General features: G+C 41.3%; 1 protein-coding gene across 1 annotated transcript in view; it reads right to left on the reverse strand.

Annotated features, from left to right (window-relative positions):
* The window catches only part of LOC132569578 (small ribosomal subunit protein mS27-like), a 93396-nt gene that overhangs the window by 71131 nt on the left and 2013 nt on the right, over positions 1-20252 (reverse strand). Inside the window, exons 2-3 of the mRNA XM_060235794.1 lie at positions 17860-17937; positions 507-577 (exon numbers count right to left, since the gene is read on the reverse strand). Coding sequence (XP_060091777.1) covers positions 507-577; positions 17860-17937 — 149 coding nt within the window. The remainder of the gene's footprint in view (positions 1-506; positions 578-17859; positions 17938-20252) is intronic.

Raw genomic sequence — 20252 nt, forward strand, 5'->3', positions numbered from 1 at the left:
CCTTTTCTTTTTAAAAAAATCCAATTTAACAGATTGCCTTAATGCTATATTGACGTTTCTGTGACCTCTTTATACCAGCAGTACTTTATTGACCTTTTGAAATTCAGAGGCTTATCTGTAGGCCTACGGGAACTGAGGAATGGAGCCTGTTTTACAAAGCATTAATGCCACATCCAGAGGAAAAGTCGTTTCACTAGTGGAGCAGATAATGCAGATTAAAAAATAACAACACATGAGAACTGTGATTAGAGAGAAGATTGGAGGAAGTGCCCTCTACCAAGTCATCTTTCCTGACCTGCTCAGAGCCTTAAATCTCTAGCACTGCAACCTCTACACTGATGCTAAACAGGTATCTGTATAAATAACACTGCACATTTTGCTATACAGCAAAATTATTTCAATTAAAAGTTTTCTGGAACAAAAATGCCTAACAAAACTTTGATGCATTTTGACAGTATACTCTGCATGGTTTTTGCTCCTATCAAAACTGGAGTATGTGTTCTTACCTGGGATATAGTTAAAGAGCTGACTGGAAGCTTTCTTTCATAAGTTCTGTCCATCAAACTGGCCAATTCAGCTGTAGAAAGAAAATTAAAATGTTCAGTTTTCACTGTTTATTCATTACAGTGGGAATATAAGGGTTAAATGCAAGTAATAACAGAAAAGCTATTTTGCATTCTGGACTAAGGAACAAATTAAGCAGACAATTTTTCTTTGTTTTTTGGGGGAAAGCTATTATACCATTCAGAAAACCACCATTGCCTCCTGGCCTATAGTAAGCAGCAAAGCATTCCAAAGAGAAGTGAAAAAGCAACTGAAGGCAGCAGCATGGATACTCTGACTATCCTAACAGGACACTGAGCGAAGTTTGAGGACTTTCTCCAGCCTACAGCTGGATCCAGCCAGTCCTTGCATCACTGTAGCTCTGCACTATTATCTGCACAATGGAAATGCAACGTAAAGGTAAAGGCAGTCCCCTTTGCAAGCACCAGTCATTTCAGACTCTGGGATGACATCGCATCACAACGTTTTCATGGCAGACTTTTACAGGGTGGTTTGCCATTGTCTTCCCCAGTCATCTACACTTTCCCCCCCAGCAAGCTGGGTACTCATTTTACTGACCTCAGAAGGATGAAAGGCTAAGTCAACATTGAGCCAGCTACCTGAACCCAGCTTCTGCCAGCATCAAACTCAGGTCATGAGCAGAAAGGTCAGGCTGCAGTACTGCAGCTTTACCAGTCTGCACCGCAGGGTTCCTTCAAATACAACATAGCTGTATATAAACTGCAACTGTGGCCCTGTCTCAGATTAACTACAAAAACAAATCAAAACTTCGGACCTTACCTAAAGATTTCTTATTTTCAGTAGGGCAAAGCTGGTTAGGTCATGCCTCTGCTCACTTAGGTAGGGCTATGAAACTTTTGTGTGGCTCCCTATTGGGAGTGATCAAAGACTGACCCTCCAGTCATGTGCAAGCCCTGTGCTGCATGTGTTCTTCACTTGCATCTTTTTGTCTCTCTTTACTAAGATCGCATGATGCTTCAAAGAGCCGCAGTAGATCTAGATGAGGACGATGGTGTCTACATCCGCTATCGCACCGATGGCAGCCTGTTCAACCTGAGGCGACTAAAGGCACACTCCAAGACAATGGAAAAACTCATCCGAGAGCTACTGTTTGCTGATGATGCTGCACTCGTCTCCCACTCGGTATCAGCTCTGCAGCATATGACGTCCTGCTTTGCAGAGGCTGCCAAGCTATTCGGCCTAGAAGTTAGTCTGAAGAAGACAGAAGTTCTCCACCAGCCTGCACCCCAGGAAGATTATCACCCTCCCTGCATCACTGTGGGTGAATCAGTTCTGAAGACAGTCCAGCAGTTCAGCTACCTGGGGTGCATCATCTCCTCAGATGCCAAGATCGACAAGGAGATTGACAACAGGCTGGCAAAGGCAAACCGTGCATTTGGCCGACTGCACAAAAGAGTGTGGAGCAACAAGCATCTGAAAAAAGGCACAAAGATCAATGTTTACAAAGCGGTTGTGATGACAACCCTCATCTATGGCTCCGAATCGTGGGTTTTATACCGTCATCACCTGCGACTCCTTGAGCGCTTTCATCAGCGCTGCCTTCGCACCATCCTCAACATCCACTGGAGTGACTTTGTGACCAACACTGAAGTCCTCAAGCGGGCAGAGGTTACCAGCATCGAGGCACTGCTGTTGAAGACGCAGCTGCGCTGGGCAGGGCATATTTCTAGGATGGAAAACCACCGCCTTCCCAAGATTGCCCTGTATGGCGAACTCTCCACCGGCCATCGAAATAGAGGGGCACCAAAGAAGAGGTACAAGGACTCCTTGAAGAAATCCCTTAGCACCTGTCACATCAACCATCACCAGTGGTCTGACCTAGCCTCAGATCGCAAAGCATGGAGGCACACCATCCACCAGGCTGTCTCTTCCTTTGAGAACACACGCATAGCTGGTCTTGAGGACAAAAGGAGATTGAGGAAGAATCGCACTGCTACAGGACCAACCCTAAATCAGACTTTTCCCTGCAGCCGCTGTGGCAGGACCTGCCTGTCCCACATTGGTCTTGTCAGCCACCAGCGAGCCTGCAGCAAACGTGGACTATTGCACCCTTCTTAAATCTTCGTTCGCGAAGCCAAGCCGAGAGAGAGACTAAGATCACATACCTTTATGCTTTCATTCCGTTTCCCTTCTTTTTACCATTGTATAAGTTTCTTTGTTTTGGAGTGGGAAATAGGTGACTTCACCCTACTGAAGAGAAGAAACCTTCAAGTAAGATCCAATGTTTTGTTCTCCTTTAGTGGGGGAAGTCATCCAGCTGGTTAGCTTTACCCAAGCTATATATCTGGGCAGGATCCCTCTCATGTTCTATGGATCAACCACCTGCTGTAGAACCCTCCTGACAAAGGCTGCCTCTGCCGAGGCCATTTGGTCAATTCTACAGTGCTTGATTAAGGTAGAGAAGGATGCCCGTCTGACAGCTCCACCGAATTCCTCTACTGCCATTCTAGCAGGAGAATGCTGCTGAGGCTGCTGCTGCTCTGGTTGAATAAACCATGATCTTGCTGAGCCTCAGCAATCCCTGAGCCTCATATGCCTTGAATATGCACTGTTTAACCCAGATTGCGATGGTGGATTTTGTGACCTTTCTTCCTAGGTTATTGTTGCTGTGCGAGATGAACAAGGAGCCTGTGAGCCTCAAAGATGCTGTTCTGTCCAAGTAAATGCACAATGCCCAATACACACCTTGCTTATGCCAAACCTTTTCTTTTGGATGTTTTGGTTTGGAGCAGAAAGATGGTAGTGTTATCATCTGATTTAGATGAAATGCTGAGATGAAATAATGACTTAACAGAATGAAGGGTCTGTTCTCAGTGTAACTGAGACCTTCTAGAAAACACATAGCTCCTTTCTAGAGGATAATGATGCTGTTTCTGACACCCTCCTTGTGGACATTACCACTACCAGGACGGCTACCTTTCACTTGAGTTTGACCAATTTTAATGGCTCAAAGGGTGGTTCCCCAATAGAGAGCCATGCAATATTTGCATAGCCCTACGTAAGCAAGCAGAGATGTGACCTAACCAGCTGCACAACTTCCCCCACTGAAGGAGAAATACACATTTTCAATTGCAGAAGGTACAGTATGAATAGCCTTCATCTGCATCATTATTACAATGGCAGAATTTGAGAAATCTTTCTATTGTATAAGATACTACTGGACACTGCTGGAGTTTCCAATCCTATTTTGTACATAGAATTGTTTTATTGGATACTTGTAAACTATCTGTATCACAATGAATCTAGAAATCTCTGCCAGAACTTTTGTCCTACTAAAAAGTATACTCTACTGACACAAATCTGACAAACCCAACATAAAAGACTTTAAAAAGGGTGCCACGAATGCTCTGAAAACAGGGATAAAAGCATCAGGTTAACTTCAACTTCTGTTGGAACTGCAGAAAATAAATGAATAATTTATTCATGTTTTGCCTCTTTTATATAGCTGTAGAATTTTTACATGTATTTGAGACTTTTCATAGAGGTGATGACAACACATGAACCTTTTAAAAAATGATGCACAACTTTCTAGTGCCACTTGTCATTCCCTTCTAGACTCTACTGACCTGGCTATTTAAAACCACACCAACTGAAGCTCATATAGAATGCAACCCCAGGTTAGGAAAAGCACCACCAAGTCTAAAAGAATGCTCAAGTGGTGAACAACACAAGTCAATAAAACTGTAAAAAGCAAAAAGGCTTCTTTTTAAAAGAACAACTAATTGAACAGAAGAGGCCACAGGCTCTGGCAAAAGAAATGTAACTTAATAATCAGGTATGGGATAAGACATCTATGACATCCCATTCTCTTTATAGAAATGGCCTCCTGAATCTTAGAAGACAATGCCATACAAACAAACAAGAAAATACATACAACAGACAATGCAACAAACTACTACTTTTATTAAATATGTAGACTTCACTGAATTCAAAAGGCAATGGCCCACCTTTTAAGTATTGTTGACCTCTGTGCATATAACATAGTAATACTGAAACAACTACATTGGCTGCCTCTATGCTTGCAGGCTCAATTCAGGTCACCAGCCCCTACCTTCACAGCCCTGCTATCCACATTTTTAAAGCACCACCTGTCCTGGTACCATCTAAAGTATAATCTAAAGTAGACCCAAAAGAGATCGGTTGTTGTCTCGTAGCCTACACAAATCCACACACTTGCAGGAGGGGCACAGCTTTTTCCACATTGCTTCCTTTCTCTGGAACAGTTTTGCAGAGCAGATGAAGAAATAATAGAACCATATAGTTGGAAGGGTACTCCAGGGTCATCTAGTCCAACCCCCTGCACAGTGCAGGAAATTCACAAATACATCCCCTCCACACATCCCTAGTGACTCCTGCTCCATGTCCAGAAGATGACCCCAAAAAAAATGCCCTCCAGGATCCCTGGCAAATCTGGCATGGATAAAAACTGCAATGTGGCAGTCAGCATTTCCCTGGTAAGAAAGGGCCACAAGAACTAAGCACTGATGCAGTCCTTCCTGCCCTCCTTCTCATGATCTGTCTAAGTTCACAGAATCAGCACTCCTGATAGAGGGCCATCTAGCTTAAAAAACCTCCAAAGAAGGAGAGCCCACCACCTCCCAAGGAAGCCTGTTCCACTGAGGAACCACTGTAACTGTCAGGAAGTTCTTCCTAATGTTTAGAAAACTTTTGATTTAATCTGAACCCACTGGTTATGGTCTGACCTTCTGGAGCAACAGAACACAACTCCACACCATCCTCTATATGACATCCCTTCAAGTACTTGAAAATGGTTATCATATCACCTCTCAGTAGTCTCCTCTCCATAAGAACATAAGAAAAGCCATGTTGGATCAGGCCAACGTCCCATCAAGTCCAACACTCCGTGTCACACAGTGGCAAAAAATTTTATATACACACATACACTGTGGCTAATAGCCACTGATGGACCTGTGCTCCATATTTTTATCTAAACCCTTCTTGAAGGTGGCTATACTTGTGGCCACCACCACCTCCTGTGGCAGTGAATTCCACATGTTAATCACCCTTTGGGTGAAGAAGTACTTCCTTTTATCCGTTTTAACCTGTCTGCTCAGCAATTTCATCGAATGCCCACGAGTTCTTGTATTGTGAGAAAGGGAGAAAAGTACTTCTTTCTCTACTTTCTCCATCCCATGCATTATCTTGTAAACCTCTATCATGTCACCCCGCAGTCGACGTTTCTCCAAACTAAAGAGTCCCAAGCGTTTCAACCTTTCTTCATAGGGAAAGTGCTCCAGCCCTTTAATCATTCTAGTTGCCCTTCTCTGGACTTTCTCCAATGCTATAATATCCTTTTTGAGGTGCGGCGACCAGAACTGCACACAGTACTCCAAATGAGACCGCACCATCGATTTATACAGGGGCATTATGATACTGGCTGATTTGTTTTCAATTCCCTTCCTAATAATTCCCAGCATGGCGTTGGCCTTTTTTATTGCAAACGCACACTGTCTTGACATTTTCAGTGAGTTATCTACCACGACCCCAAGATCTCTCTCTTGGTCAGTCTCTGCCAGTTTACACCCCATCAACTTGTATTTGTAGCTGGGATTCTTGGCCCCAATGTGCATTACTTTGCACTTGGCCACATTGAACCGCATCTGCCACGTTGACGCCCACTCACCCAGCCTCAACAGATCCCTTTGGAGTTCCTCACAATCCTCTCTGGTTCTCACCACCCTGAACAATTTAGTGTCATCTGCAAACTTGGCCACTTCACTGCTCACTCCCAACTCTAAATCATTTATGAACAAGTTAAAGAGCATGGGACCCATTACCGAGCCCTGCAGCACCCCACTGCTTTCCGTCCTCCACTGCGAAGACTGCCCATTTATACTCACTCTCTGCTTCCTATTAATCAGCCAGTTTTTGATCCACAAGAGGACCTGTCCTTTTACTCCTTGACTCTCAAGCTTTCTAAGGAGCCTTTGATGAGGAACTTTATCAAAAGCTTTCTGGAAGTCAAGGTAAACAACATCTATTGGGTCTCCTTTGTCCACATGTTTGTTCACCCCCTCAAAGAAATGTAACAGGTTAGTGAGGCAAGATCTTCCCTTGCAGAACCCATGCTGAGTCTTCCTCAATAACCCGTGTTCATCAATGTGCCTACTCATTCTGTCCTTGATAATGGTTTCTACCAACTTTCCCGGTATTGAAGTCAGACTGACTGGCCTGTAATTTCCCGGGTCTCCTCTGGAACCTTTTTTAAAGATGGGGGTGACATTTGCTACCTTCCAGTCCTCAGGAACGGAGGCAGATTTCAATGAAAGATTACAGATTTTTGTTAGAAGATCCACAAGTTCAACTTTGAGTTCTTTCAGAACTCTCGGATGTATGCCATCTGGACCCGGTGACTTATTAGTTTTTAATTTGTCTATCAGTTGTAGGACCTCCTCTTTTGTCACCTCAATCTGACTCAGGTCTTTCAATACCCCTTCCAAAATTAGTGGTTCTGGGGCGGGCAAAAAGTTCTCGTCTTCCACAGTGAAGACGGAGGCAAAAAATTCATTTAGCTTCTCAGCCATTTCCCTATCCTCCTTCAGTAATCCTTTTACCCCATGGTCATCCAAGGGCCCCACTGCCTCCCTGGCTGGTTTCCTACTTCTAATATATTTGAAGAAAGTTTTATTGTTGGTCTTTATGTTTTTTGCAATATGCTCCTCATAGTCCCTTTTTGCCTGCCTGATCACAGTCTTGCATTTGATTTGCCACAGCCTGTGTTCCCTTTTACTAATCTCACTTGGACTGGTTTTCCACTGCTTAAAGGAGTCCTTCTTACCTTTTACAGCTTCCATTACTTTGTTTGTTAACCACGCAGGCCTTTTCTTATGCCTAAGGCCTTTTCTTATGCCTCATGCTAAACATATCCATCTCCTTCAGCCTTTCCTCAGAGGACCTGGTCTCCAGACCCCTCACCATCTTCATTGCCCTCCTCCAGACAGGTTCCAGCTTGTCTATATCCTTCTTAAACGGTCCCTTCCTCTTTTTGGAAAGCATGTAGAAATATCTGTGTTTCAATTGGATTTCTCTGAGTGATTTAGTTTATTCTTTAGGTCCTAAGCTGTGCTCAGACTGCTGTTATTCAAAGTTCATTTTATTTTTGATTGTGTCTTTTAAAATTAGTTTTGTATGCAATGCTGGACTTTTGAAAAATGTTTGTTCTGTACCTTTCATAATACACACATACAAATACATACATACGTGTGACAGATAAAAAATTTTTGTTCCCAGTGAAGTGGACAGAACTCTTCTAATCAACTGGTAAATGGCAAAATGTTAATGTTATCATGGTCAGACCTATTATAATATATTACATTCAGTGGTGGCCAGGATCCCAAAGGTAGTTATTACCACATTTGGAGAAGGAACATTTCTGTTTATCTGACCACATCCTAGTTAGATTATTGTAATATGTTCTACATGGGGAGGGGCTGTGGCTCAGTAGTAGAGCATCTGCTTGGCATGCAGAAGGTCCCAGGTTCAATCCCTAACATCTCCAGTTAAAAGCACCAGGCAATAAGTGATGTGAAAGACCTATTCCTGAGACCCTGGAGAACCACTGCCATTTTAAGTAGACAATACTGGCTTTGATGGACCAAAAATCTGATTATAAGGCAGTTTCATGTGTATATGGGGCTACCTTTGAAAACTGTTTGGAAACTTCAACTGGTCCAGAAGACAGCAGCCAAGTGGCTGCCAGCATGTGTGTTGAAAGATCCCTAGTGTTGAAAGATCATCTGGAATCCTAACAAGATGGGTCACCAGTAGTAGCTGGATTAAACAATACTCCTTATCATACCCAAAGGATCCTTAAGTGTCTGTGTGAAACCAGAAATTGACTAATTGAGTAAACCTAACCTAAACTCAAACCTAGGTAACCTCGATTTACTCATGATGGGGGACCATAGAACTCAGGAAGCTACAGGTCTGTCTTGAATATGTTCACATTCCTGAAAGGTTTATCCCTTTCCTGCTTATGCCTGTGCTCTTGGGTACTTATCTGGCAGACTTGGCTAGAGGTGTGTTTTATCAGCTTTGGTTGATGTGCCGCTATCTAGATGCCATATTTCACACCCAAATAATTTTCATTTGGCCATCCAATAATGTACTTGGGACTGTCTTCCAAGATGTGTAATTTTTAATGCCTATTTTTGCGGCTTCTTTTCATACTACTCATATTATATTGCTACTTTTATGATTGTATTGTGTTCTTTTTACTTTGTCCTTAATCCAGTCTCTAAAGAAGTAGCATACAAACTCTCTAAAAAGATTGTTTGGCGTAGAATGCAGGAATTTTATTTTTTTATTTTTTGCTTGAAACTGCATTTGGGGAATGTACCTGACAACTTCCAATTTGTTTCCGGGGGGGGGGGGGGGGATGGGAATGAAGGCATGTTTTGTTTTTAAACCCCTAAATAGCCTGGTCTGGAACATCTAAGGGAATATATTTTCTCAAAGGGGTCAACCCATCACCCCAGATTTAAGGTCTAGTTATGGTGCAAAAGCCATCATTAGAGCAGGCAAGATTTTCATCACGTGCTTCATAGTAGTAGCTTTCATCCAACAGAACTTCCTTCAAAAGGACTCTCCCACTGTAGCCTTGACTCTTTTAACTTTTAATTTAATTTTGTCCAGTGTTTTGAAGTAGTTTATACTTCAATATCTCTGGATGTTGTTGTATTTTATTTTGTTGGGAATGTATTTTATTGGATTTGGGTGTCTGTATAACATTTCGAAACACATACAATTTAAAAGTAACAGAAAACAGATAAGTAAATTATACAGCATGCTACTAAAAGGCAACCTTGACAAGAAGTAGGATACAATTTTACCATCCTGCAAACACCAACATAGCCTTGCATGCCTCAAGCAGTAACTGGAAAGCTGTTGGCTTATCAGGAAGAATTAATTATCTTGGACAACCCGATGGATATTTACTCAGAAGTAAATTCCAGTATGTTCAATAGGACTCATTCTTGTACAACTGTTGTAGGGTTGTTGGTCTGATTCTTGGTGTAGTGACATTCTCATTTTTATATTGCATAACAAAAGAGATGACAATATATACAAAAAAACCCTTTATTTGTTGACAAATGGGAATTGCTAAAGCAGCCATTTGAATGTCAGCTGAATGAGAAACTGGTCCATTGTTGCTTGATACACACAGACGTCTATAGCATGTACCCTCTATAATACTAGACTGTGTTATTTACTGTGTTATTTACTCCACAAAATCCAAATTAAGAAAACCAGAATGGAAATCTCATCAATCAAGCCAAGAAAATCCTAAATAACCTAAGAATCCACCTAGCTATAAAACATTACTTTCTTAATGAGATCTAGGATTGCCTATTGGTGTAGTGTGCTTTAAAACTGTCCATGGAAATTAAAATTCCTGTTCCCTACAAATAGGTGACTCAGGAGACCAGTAATGAGAGAGAAAGTGTTTTCAACTCCCCCAAATTGCTGGCTCAAATCTTGTTCAGGTCAACCCCAATCAATAAGAGGTTACTGTGGAAGAGCTGCTTGAAATTCTTTTTGTACCAGTGGACTTGGCTTGGACAAATCCACAGCACACCAGTATAAAGGAAAGTTTGCCAATAGTCCCCTAAAGATGTCAGTATTAAATGAAAACCAGGAAGAATAAAATATTGGATAAACGATTAAGGATTGTGGTTCATATTGCTGAATATAGCTTATTGTAGGATTCTGTTGTGTAATTTCTGTACCACTTAATGTATCATACTAATACTTATGCCACGCTTCAGTTCTTACTGGTGGTTCTAAAATCCTAATACACTGTTTATTGAATGTCCCAATTTGTTGATTGCACTGACTTAGCATGTGCAATATGATGAGTCCCTATGAAAAAGGCAGACTATAAATAACATTAGCTGAACAGATAAGGGTGTATGTGTCAATTTTTTTGTATTGAAATATATGCTATTTTCATTGATTATTTATATACTATGCTGGGCTAGTTAAATGCTTTTCTGAGTGCACAGTTTGGGTCATTAAAACAAGGTAAACAAACAGAATCTAACCACTCCATCTTCTTGGTGAAGCACTGCGTACTGGAACAATCCTAAATTAACCTTGCCTTTTCAAATTAAGAAACCTGCTATGTAATCACAAAGGTGTTGCAGAATCTCTATGGCTTCCTGTGTTCTTTAGAAGAGTGGCATAAATCCAAGCTTTAACTACTGCAACAACAAACTAAGGGATGTTTAAACAGGACTAAGGTGAACTAATCCATAATGAGAGTGAATTTTTCCCATGTGGGAAAAAATCTTTATGAGTTTCCAAACACACATATGTAAAATCTGTATGAGCTTCCAAACATATGTTCCTTCAGCTGCATCAGGTCAGGTAACTAGCCCCCATCCTGTCTCGCCCTGACTTAGCCACAGTAATCTACATGAGGGTCACCTCCAGGTTAGACTATTGTAAATTGCTCTACGCAGAGCTACCCCTTGAGACTGACCCGGAAACTACAAATGGTCCAGAATACAGCAGCTCAGGTTCTTACCGGAACCCTACTGGCATCACACATTCAGCCACTGTTTTGCCAGCTGCACTGGCTCCAAATTGAATACTGGATCAGGTTCAAGGTTCTGGTACTAACATTTAAGGCCCTAAATGGTCTGTAACCAACATATCTATGGCAGGGGGTGGCCAATGGTAGCTCTCCAGATGTTTTTTGCCTACAACTCCCATCAGCCTCAGCCAGCATGGCCAATGACTGGGGCTGATGAGAGTTGTAGGCAAAAAACATCTGAAAAGCTACCATTGGTCACCCCTGGTGACTGCCTCTCCTGATATACCCACAGAAGAGCATTACACTCTGGGAAGAACAACGTCCTGGCAATCCCTGACTTGAAAGATCTCTGACTGCCCTCAACTAAAGCCAAGGTCTTTTCAGCCCTAGCAATGGCCTGGTGGAACTCTGCCTAATGTCATCCATGCCCTGCAGGACCTAGTGCAGTTCTAGAGGGCTTATAAGCCAGAGATGTTCTACCAGGCCTATGGTTGAGGACAGCAACAATCTGTCATCAAGTCTGGCCTCTTCCATTTCTCCTCTCCCCTATGGGGATTGGATACAATTGGTTCTTAACTGCCATCTGAATAGAACTTGGAATTGTTAGCGTTCTTAACTGTTTAAATTAAATCTGAAAAACTATTGAGATGTTGTTCACAGCCCTCAGCCTTGCATAAGAAAGGGCAGTCTATAAATCAAACAAATAAATACAATGAATCATTGACATAATCAATGCTTTTTTCCTCCCATACAGAAATAATCTCTGTCATGCGTGATTGTGAAGCTTCTCCATGTGACTATTGTAAAAACTGGAAAACCCCCCCCCCCCCAACCCTTTACTGTAATTTATCAGTGCCCACAAAACAGCAGCGCCATCTAGGGTTCAAACTGATAGCTCCACACTTTTCATCCAGCTCAGAGAACAATTTTGATCCAGTGGGTGCAGGAGTTAAAATATCAAACTAGAACTAGACCCAGGTTTAAATTATTATTCAATCACAAAGCTGTTCTAGATTATTCTCAGGCCTGATTCAGACATAGGCATGCACTTTAAAAGCATCTAGGTTTCGTGTTAGCTTTCCTACATAAGATCATTTAGCTCCCAATCAGAACTACACCTCAATCATGTTTCAGATTCATTATCAGTATTGTACCCAAACACTAGAGAATTGTATGGGGGAGCAAGACAATAATTCAAAGCCTTGTATGATGCCAGAAACTGGGTATAAGAACATTAAATATTTGCAGAGAGTGGCACATACACTAGGTAATGTTAACTTGCAGGCTTGTACAGAAACCAAACCCTACAGATGCATAAAACGTGGATTCCGATGTCTCTACACTAATGCACAGAGTAAGGGGAACAAACAGGAGGAACTGGAAGTCCTAATAAAGGAAGGAGACTATGACATAATAGGCCTTACTGAAATGTGATGGGATGACACTCACAACTGGATTATTAGGATTCAGGGATACAACTTATTTAAAAGGGACAGGCAAATGAGAAAGGGCGGAGATTTTTTTATTTATTTATTTATTCGGGATTTGTATCCCGCCCTTCCCAGGAGTGGCTCAGGGCGGCTTCCAACAATAACAATGTATTGTTGTAGCAGTATATGTGAAGGAGGTATATACTTGTGAGGAAATATATGAATCGGAGCATGGCAGCTCAGTTGAGAGTCTCTGGGTAAAAATAAAAGGAGTAAGAAACAACAGTGATATTATTGTGGGGGTCTGCTATAGACCACCAAGTCAGGCAGAGGACTTGGATGAGATACTTCTACAGCAGACTGCAAAGTTCTCTAAGAGAAGGGATACAGTAATCATGAGAGATTTCAATTACCTGGACATCTGTTGGAAGTACAACTCTGCTAAAAATGAAAAGTCCAATAGATTCCTGACTTGTCTTGGACTCACCAGAAAGTGAAAAAGGAAACAAGGGGATCTGCTATCTTGGATTTGATTCTTACCAACAAGGAAGAATTGATTGAAGAAGTGGAAATAGTGGGCACCCTGGGCAGTAGTGACCATGTGATTTTGGAATTCACAGTCTTAGGGAAGGGGAAAGCTATATGTCGCCAGACTTATAGGTTGGACTTAAGAAAGGCAAACTTTGATAAACTTAGAACTATGCTGGTCAGAAATACTTAGGAGGTAGGGGGTTCAGAAGGGGTGGGAGTTTCTTAAAAGCGAAATACTGAAAGCGCAATAACAGATGATTCCTATGAGACGAAAAATGGAAAAAGCCTAAAGAAGCCGAAGTGGCTCCATAAACAGCTCTCTAAAGACTTGAGAAACAAAAAAGACTCCTTTAGGAATTGGAAGGAGGGCCTTATAACCAAGGATGAATATAAACAAATCACCAATGCTTGTAGAGAAAAAGTTAGGAAAGCTAAAGCTCAGTATGAGCTTAGGCAGGCCAAAGCTGCTAAAAACAACAAAAAAGGGTTCTTTTCTTATGTTCAGAGTAAGAAAAAGAGCAAGGACATGGTAGGCCCATTGTGAGGGCAAGGAAGTGAAATTGTAACAGGTAATGAAGAGAGGGCGGAACTGCTCAATTCCTACTTTTCCTCAGTCTTCTCTTCTGAGGGGAACAGAGCTCAACATGGCAAAAACAGAATATATAAGGAGGGTATGAAGTTCCAACCAGCGTAGGGGTAGTACATAAACACTTAGTTTCTTTAAATGAAACTAAGTCCTCAGGGCCAGATGAATTGCATTCAAGGGTTCTAAAAGAGCTTACGGATGTAATTTCTGTGCCTCTGGCTATTATTTTTGAAAATTCTTGGAGAACAGGAGAGGTGCTGGAAGATTGGAGGCGAGCGAATGTTTCCCCATCTTCAAAAAAGGGAAAAAAAGAGAATCCGGGTAACTACTGACCCGTCAGCTTGACATCTATACCTGGAGAAGTTTTAGAACAAATCATCAAACAGTTGGTCCTGGAACATTTAGAAAGAATGGATGTGATTACTAAGAGCCAGCAGGGTTTTCTCAAGAACAAGTCATGTCAGACTAACCTGATTTCTTTTTTTGAGAAAGTGACTACCTTGCTGGATTAGGGGAATGCTGTAGACATCGTTTATCTTGATTTCAGTAAGGCTTTTGATAAGGTTCTGCATACTATCCTTGTTGACAAGTTGGTAAAATGTGATTTGGATCCTGTTACCGTTAGGCGGATCTGTAACTGGTTGACAGATCACACCCAAAGAGTGCTTATAAATGGTTCCTCATCCTCTTGGAGAGGAGTGACAAGTGGAGTGCCTCAAGGATCTGTCCTGGGACCTGTTTTGTTCAACATCCTTATCAATGATGCTTATTAAAGTTGCTGATGATACTAAATTGGGAGGGGTTGCAAACACAGAAGACAGAAACAGGATACAGGATGACCTTGACAGGCTGGAAAAATGGACTAAAACCAATAAAATGAATTTTAACAGGGATAAATGTAAAGTTCTGCATTAAGGTAGGAAAAATCCAATGCATGGTTATAGAATGGGCGAGATTTGTCTTAGCAGTAGTATGCGCGGAAAGGATCTAGGGGTCTTAGTGGATCATACGCTGAACATGAGTCAACAGTGTGGTGCGGTGGAAAAAAAGGCAAATGCAATTTTGGGCTATATCAACAGAAGTATAGTGTCCAGATCACGTGATGTGATGGTATCGCTTTACTCTGCTCTGGTAAGATCTCATCTGGAGTATTGTGTTCAGTTTTTGGCACCACATTTTAAGAAGGATATAGACAAGCTGGAACGGGTCCACAGGAGGGCGACGAAGATGGTGAGGGGTCTGGAGACCAAGTCCTATGAGGAAAGGTTGAAGGAGCTGGGGATGTTTAGCCTGGAGAGAAGGTGGCTGAGAGGTGATATGATCACCATCTTCAAGTACTTGAAGGGCTGTCATATAGAGGATGGTGTGGAATTGTTTTCTGTGGCCCCGGAAGGTAGGACCAGAACCAATGGGTTGAAATTAAATAAAAAGAGTTTCCGGCTCAACATTAGGAAGAACTTCCTGACCGTTAGAGCGATTCCTCAGTGCAACAGGCTTTCTCAGGAGGTGGTGGGTTCTCCTCCCTTGGAGGTTTTTAAACAGAGGCTAGATGGCCATCTGACAGCAATGAAGATCCTGTGAATTTAGGGGGAAGTGTTTGTGAGTTTCCTGCATTGTGCAGGGGGTTGGACTTGATGACCCTAGAGATCCCTTCCAACTCTATGATTCTAAAATTTTATGAATCCCTGCTTCCATTTTAAACTTCTGTTAAAACATAACTATAGCATTCTTCACACTGACTAAATCAACAGAAAATTATACTACCCACCCATGTCAAATGGATACCTAAAGGAAAGCAATTATATGAGTCTATAGACGTTTCTTAACCCAAAGATAAGCAGCGCACAGGCAAGAAGCCCCGTCTGAGAAGAAAGCTCTCAATCAACTTCCCTTGTTTATAGGGTTTTAACATAATCTTACAATATCTAATTGTCCCATTTGATAAAGGCGCACATGCTTGGCTATCTAATTATCTTATAAACACTTGAAATGTCTTCTTAAAATATAAAAACTGCTAGTTCAATCTTGCTACTTTTTATCTTAAAGTCTACTTTAAAATAGTGATTACAAGTTTCTTGTTATGCTAATAAAGGTTTTTGGAATTGGAATTCAAGTTTCTAATACATATCTAATGAAGGGAGCTTTTACTCTAAACATTTTATACCCCCATTTTATATCCTGGACTCAAATCCAGTGGTCTCACACACAAACACACACCACTACCTACCTTTTGGTCCTTAACCAACAGCCAGTCTTTCAACCATATCTTCACTTCTGTGAAACTGGACATTCCTGCCATACTCAGATGCTTCTGGACCTGGACCTCAACAAATTTTTATCTAGTGATTTGTGTGTTAGATGGCTTCCAGTCTATACAAAGCTATATAATTGTGTTACTTCTTTATCTCCTTGTTCCTCTCTACGGCTATTCTATTCTGGGTCTCTGAACTCCCTTTTAAGCATCTTTAGTTGCATTGCCAGGTTAGCATTGCTTTTGCATATGAAGACATTTTCTATTATTTTTTAAAAATTCTACATTGTAGATTTTCAGCTGAACAAAAGATTTCTATGTTGTTTTATTCTATTTCAACCTGAATGATGGATTTAGGATTAACCACCCCCCCCTACAATGTAGAGTCCTAACCTGGCTACATGTTTCCGAGGCTAGGGGTTGCCACCTGAAGAGATCCCAAAATGACTACAATATTTATTGTGGAATAAGCTTGAGTTCTTGTCCTCTCCTGCTGTGAAAACATTTAATCTGCAGTACTGTGATCTGAACTCTATGCTCACGACCTGAGTTCGATTCCAGTGGAAGCTGGATTCAGGTAGTGGGCCCAAGGTTGGCTCAGCCTTCCATTCTTCCGAGGTCGGTAAAATGAGTACCCAGCTTGCTGGGGGGAAAGTGTAAAAGACTGGGGAAGGCAATGGCAAACCACCCCGTAAAAGTGTGCCGTGAAAACGTTGTGAAAGCAACGTCACCCCAGAGTCTGAAACGACTGGTGCTTGCACAGGGGACCTTTCCTTTCCATGTGACTTGGTGACGTTATCAATGCCAAGGGGAGCATCAGAGCAGTATTAAAAAAAATTGAAACTGCTCTCTAAATTGATGTGCCTCAGGTTTCTTTTGTCTACCTGGAGGTCTGTGCTTCTGATCTGTTCCTTGAAAGCTACTTGTAAATAAATAAATCTTGTTAATATATAATTCCTGCCTCAATGCCTTCCATATAAAGAAGGGCAAGAATCTAAAAATCCAGTTTGGGTTTTATGCAGCCCCCACCCAAACTGAGCAGGTCCAGCAGGTCTGGATCACCCAGGAAGCCATTTAATCCATTGGTTTCACTTCCCCTGCTTCAAAGCCCATTAAGCCATTAGGCTGAAATGGATGGCAGCCATTATATCGGTCCATTTTGCCTCCCCCCCACCCTCACAGTCAGTTAAACCTAACAGATCAGCTGTGGACCTGCATCACTCAGATGTTAAGTTTAAATGGTCCAAACAGCTGAACCAGATAAAAGTCCAGTAAATATTTGGGGAAGGCACCTTCCCCAGACATCAATTCTGGAGCTCTGAACCAGCCCAAATTACTGTCAAGATTTTGGCTTGTAAGGCGGTTTGTGCCCATCTCTACCTCCGTATTCTACATGTGCATCACAAAATTTACCTCACAGCAGCAAACCCAAAGCCTATATACTCACTACCTTTGAACACCTGGTATCTGAGCAGAAAGTTTATAATTTAAAATAAACCTGAGTCCCCCAAAATCACAGGAGTCTGTGTGGGTCCCCCCAGTTGATAGAAATGGCCGGTCACAAAGATTCCCTTTACTCACTATGGTTAGGCGTTTTTAATGCTCCTATCCTATACAAATCCAACTCCCTTTTAAAGCTATCACTACATCCACTGGGACTGAATGCCACAATTTAATTATTTGTTGAGCAAAGGAGTATTTCCTTTTCTGTCCTGTCTTTAATCTTTCGCCCATTAAGTTCATTGTGTGCCCCAGTGCTACTTTTGTCTGCACTCCTTTGTCAAATAACCTACCACAAGAAAATTAGTGACCCTGCTTGGGAAATCCTGATATAGGATACTAACAAACAGAAGCTTAGGTCATAGCCTATAGTTTTTAAAAGATTCTATGGTCCAAAATGGAGAAAATATTTCCTTACCCAGACTGTGTTTATCTTTTTCTCTCTGTTCCCATTTTGAACTGTCCACATAAGCGGCTGATAGAATAGTTCTTTTGCCTAATAAAAAAGGCAAGATCAACAGGTCATTTAGACAGGTTTCAGTTTATCTAAATGTACATTTTATTAGCCAACTTTCTTTTTATACATTCCATTCTCTAACAAGTACAACAAAAAGCCACTATAGCTGCCATCATACCAGGAAACATTAAATGTCATCATCTCTTAGAATTCCAAAGGAGTTCTTAGCTTCAGAGGGATCTCACTACCACCACTATAACTAAGTTTGAGTCTAGTGCCACCTTTAAGACTAACAAACCTTTATTCAAAGTATAAGCTTTTATGTGATGCACAACTTCAAATACAATACTCACTGTATCTAAAGAAGTGTGCATGCACATGAAAGCTTATACCTTGAATAAAGGTTTGTTGGTGTTAAAGGTGGTTCTGCAGCTTCAAACCAACACAGCTACCCACCTGAATCTACCACCACTATAAATTAGACTTCCATAAAACTTCCACTGGGCTCATAATTCACAGAATATTATGGTTTTACCTTCCTTTATTTTCAAGAGTACATAAACGTTATTCTCTAGCTGAACAAAAGTAAAATGTTAGTCTGTCTGATATTCCTTAATCAGAGTAGCAATATCTAAAATGCCTAACCAGCTGCAGAAATGACTTATCTGAATTAGACTTTAACACACTGAAATCATTAAGTTACCAATCACTATGAACCAACAGAGTTACTATAAATCAGGGGTGACCAAACTTGCTTAACATAGGAGCCACACAGAATACACAACAGATGTTTGAGAAATGCAAGACATGAACATCAGATGTGGGGGAGAGAGAGGCAGGCAAATAGATGGGGAGAGGGAGGTGGAAAGAAAGCAACGTTAACTTTAAATGCATTTTCCAAGCTGCCAGCTGGCTTGGTTTGGAGAAGTGATTTAAAAAGAGAAATGCCTTCTCCAAGTTGGCTGGAAGGCAATGGGGACTTTGAGAGTCACAATATGTATGAAAGAGACACGTGGCTCCTAAACTGCAGTTTGGCCACCCCTACTATAAATTACGACAAAAACACTACTGTAAGGCAAAACTGGAGTGATCCTGCTCCATCCCAGAATGATATAAGGGCTGCCTAAAAGGCAGCTGGATAGCATCCCACCCAACTTTGAGTACTGCATTTAACAGTGCAATCTTTTTTACAGAGTTATACCTATGTAAGGCCATTAAACTCTACTCAGGATTGCACTGCAAGTCCTGGGAAGAAATGACCAAAAGCAGAATCCTATGGAAGATATATACATTGCTAACAAGAAAGAAATGCATATTTATTAAACAGTTAAGTGTAGAGGCCCTTATACAGAGGGAACAAATCATTCTGCAGAGATAGGTCCTAGGAAGATAAAGTTACAATTCCATCTATCTAGCCCTTTAAGATCTGCATACTGCTTGCAGAAGTTCAAGATTCTACAATGTATTTTCTGCCACTCCATCAGTTACAAGAAATCTGAATAACTGAAAATTATAGTAAACTAAATCATTCAATATCTATTCTGCTTTAAGACAAGACTCAGATATTGAATCAAAAACAAAAAGCATGGATGTTTTGCTATTTACATTAGGCTCAAGGGATGATGGGGAAATTATATGAAAAACTGTTAACCTCAGAGCTTCACTGTTAGCCAAACATATGAAAAAAAATGATGTGGCAATTAGCACAAAAAGTGGTAGAAATACCAAAAAACAAAACAACCATTTTTTTATTTAAAATTTTGAAGCTGAAATTCCCTTTCTTGAGAATAAGCCCCACTTGAGATTAAGTCCCACTGAATATAATGGGTCTTGCTTCACGGCATACATATGCAGAATTAGATAATACACAAGTAAAGGTAATAAGGAACATTGCCAGAGTAAAGTTCAGGAAAGGTCTATCAGCTGGGTAGGCATCTCAACTTTGTGAAAGGCTCAACTGAGTTTTCAAGGCTGCTTAATCCCAAGAGTTCGTATTTATACCTATAATCTTACATATCTTTTATATCAGGGATGGCCAAGCTTGCTTAATGTAAAAGCCACATAAAATAAACATGAGATCTTTGAGAGCCACAAGGCATGAACATCAGATGTTTGAGAGCCACAAGACAAGAAGGAAGGAAGGCAAATAGATGGGGGAGGGAGAGGTGGAAAGAAAGCAACTTTAAAGGCATTATCTAAGCCGCCACCTGGCTTGGTTTGGAGAAACGATTTAAAGAGACAAATGCCTTCTCTAAGCTGGCCAGCAGGATGGTAGGGGCTCCAAGAGCCACACAATATGTGTAAAAGAGTCACATGTGGCTCCCAAGCCACAGTTTGGCCACCCCTGTTCTATA

This window comes from Heteronotia binoei, chromosome 4, assembly GCF_032191835.1.
Source record: "Heteronotia binoei isolate CCM8104 ecotype False Entrance Well chromosome 4, APGP_CSIRO_Hbin_v1, whole genome shotgun sequence".
Taxonomy (NCBI): domain Eukaryota; kingdom Metazoa; phylum Chordata; class Lepidosauria; order Squamata; family Gekkonidae; genus Heteronotia; species Heteronotia binoei.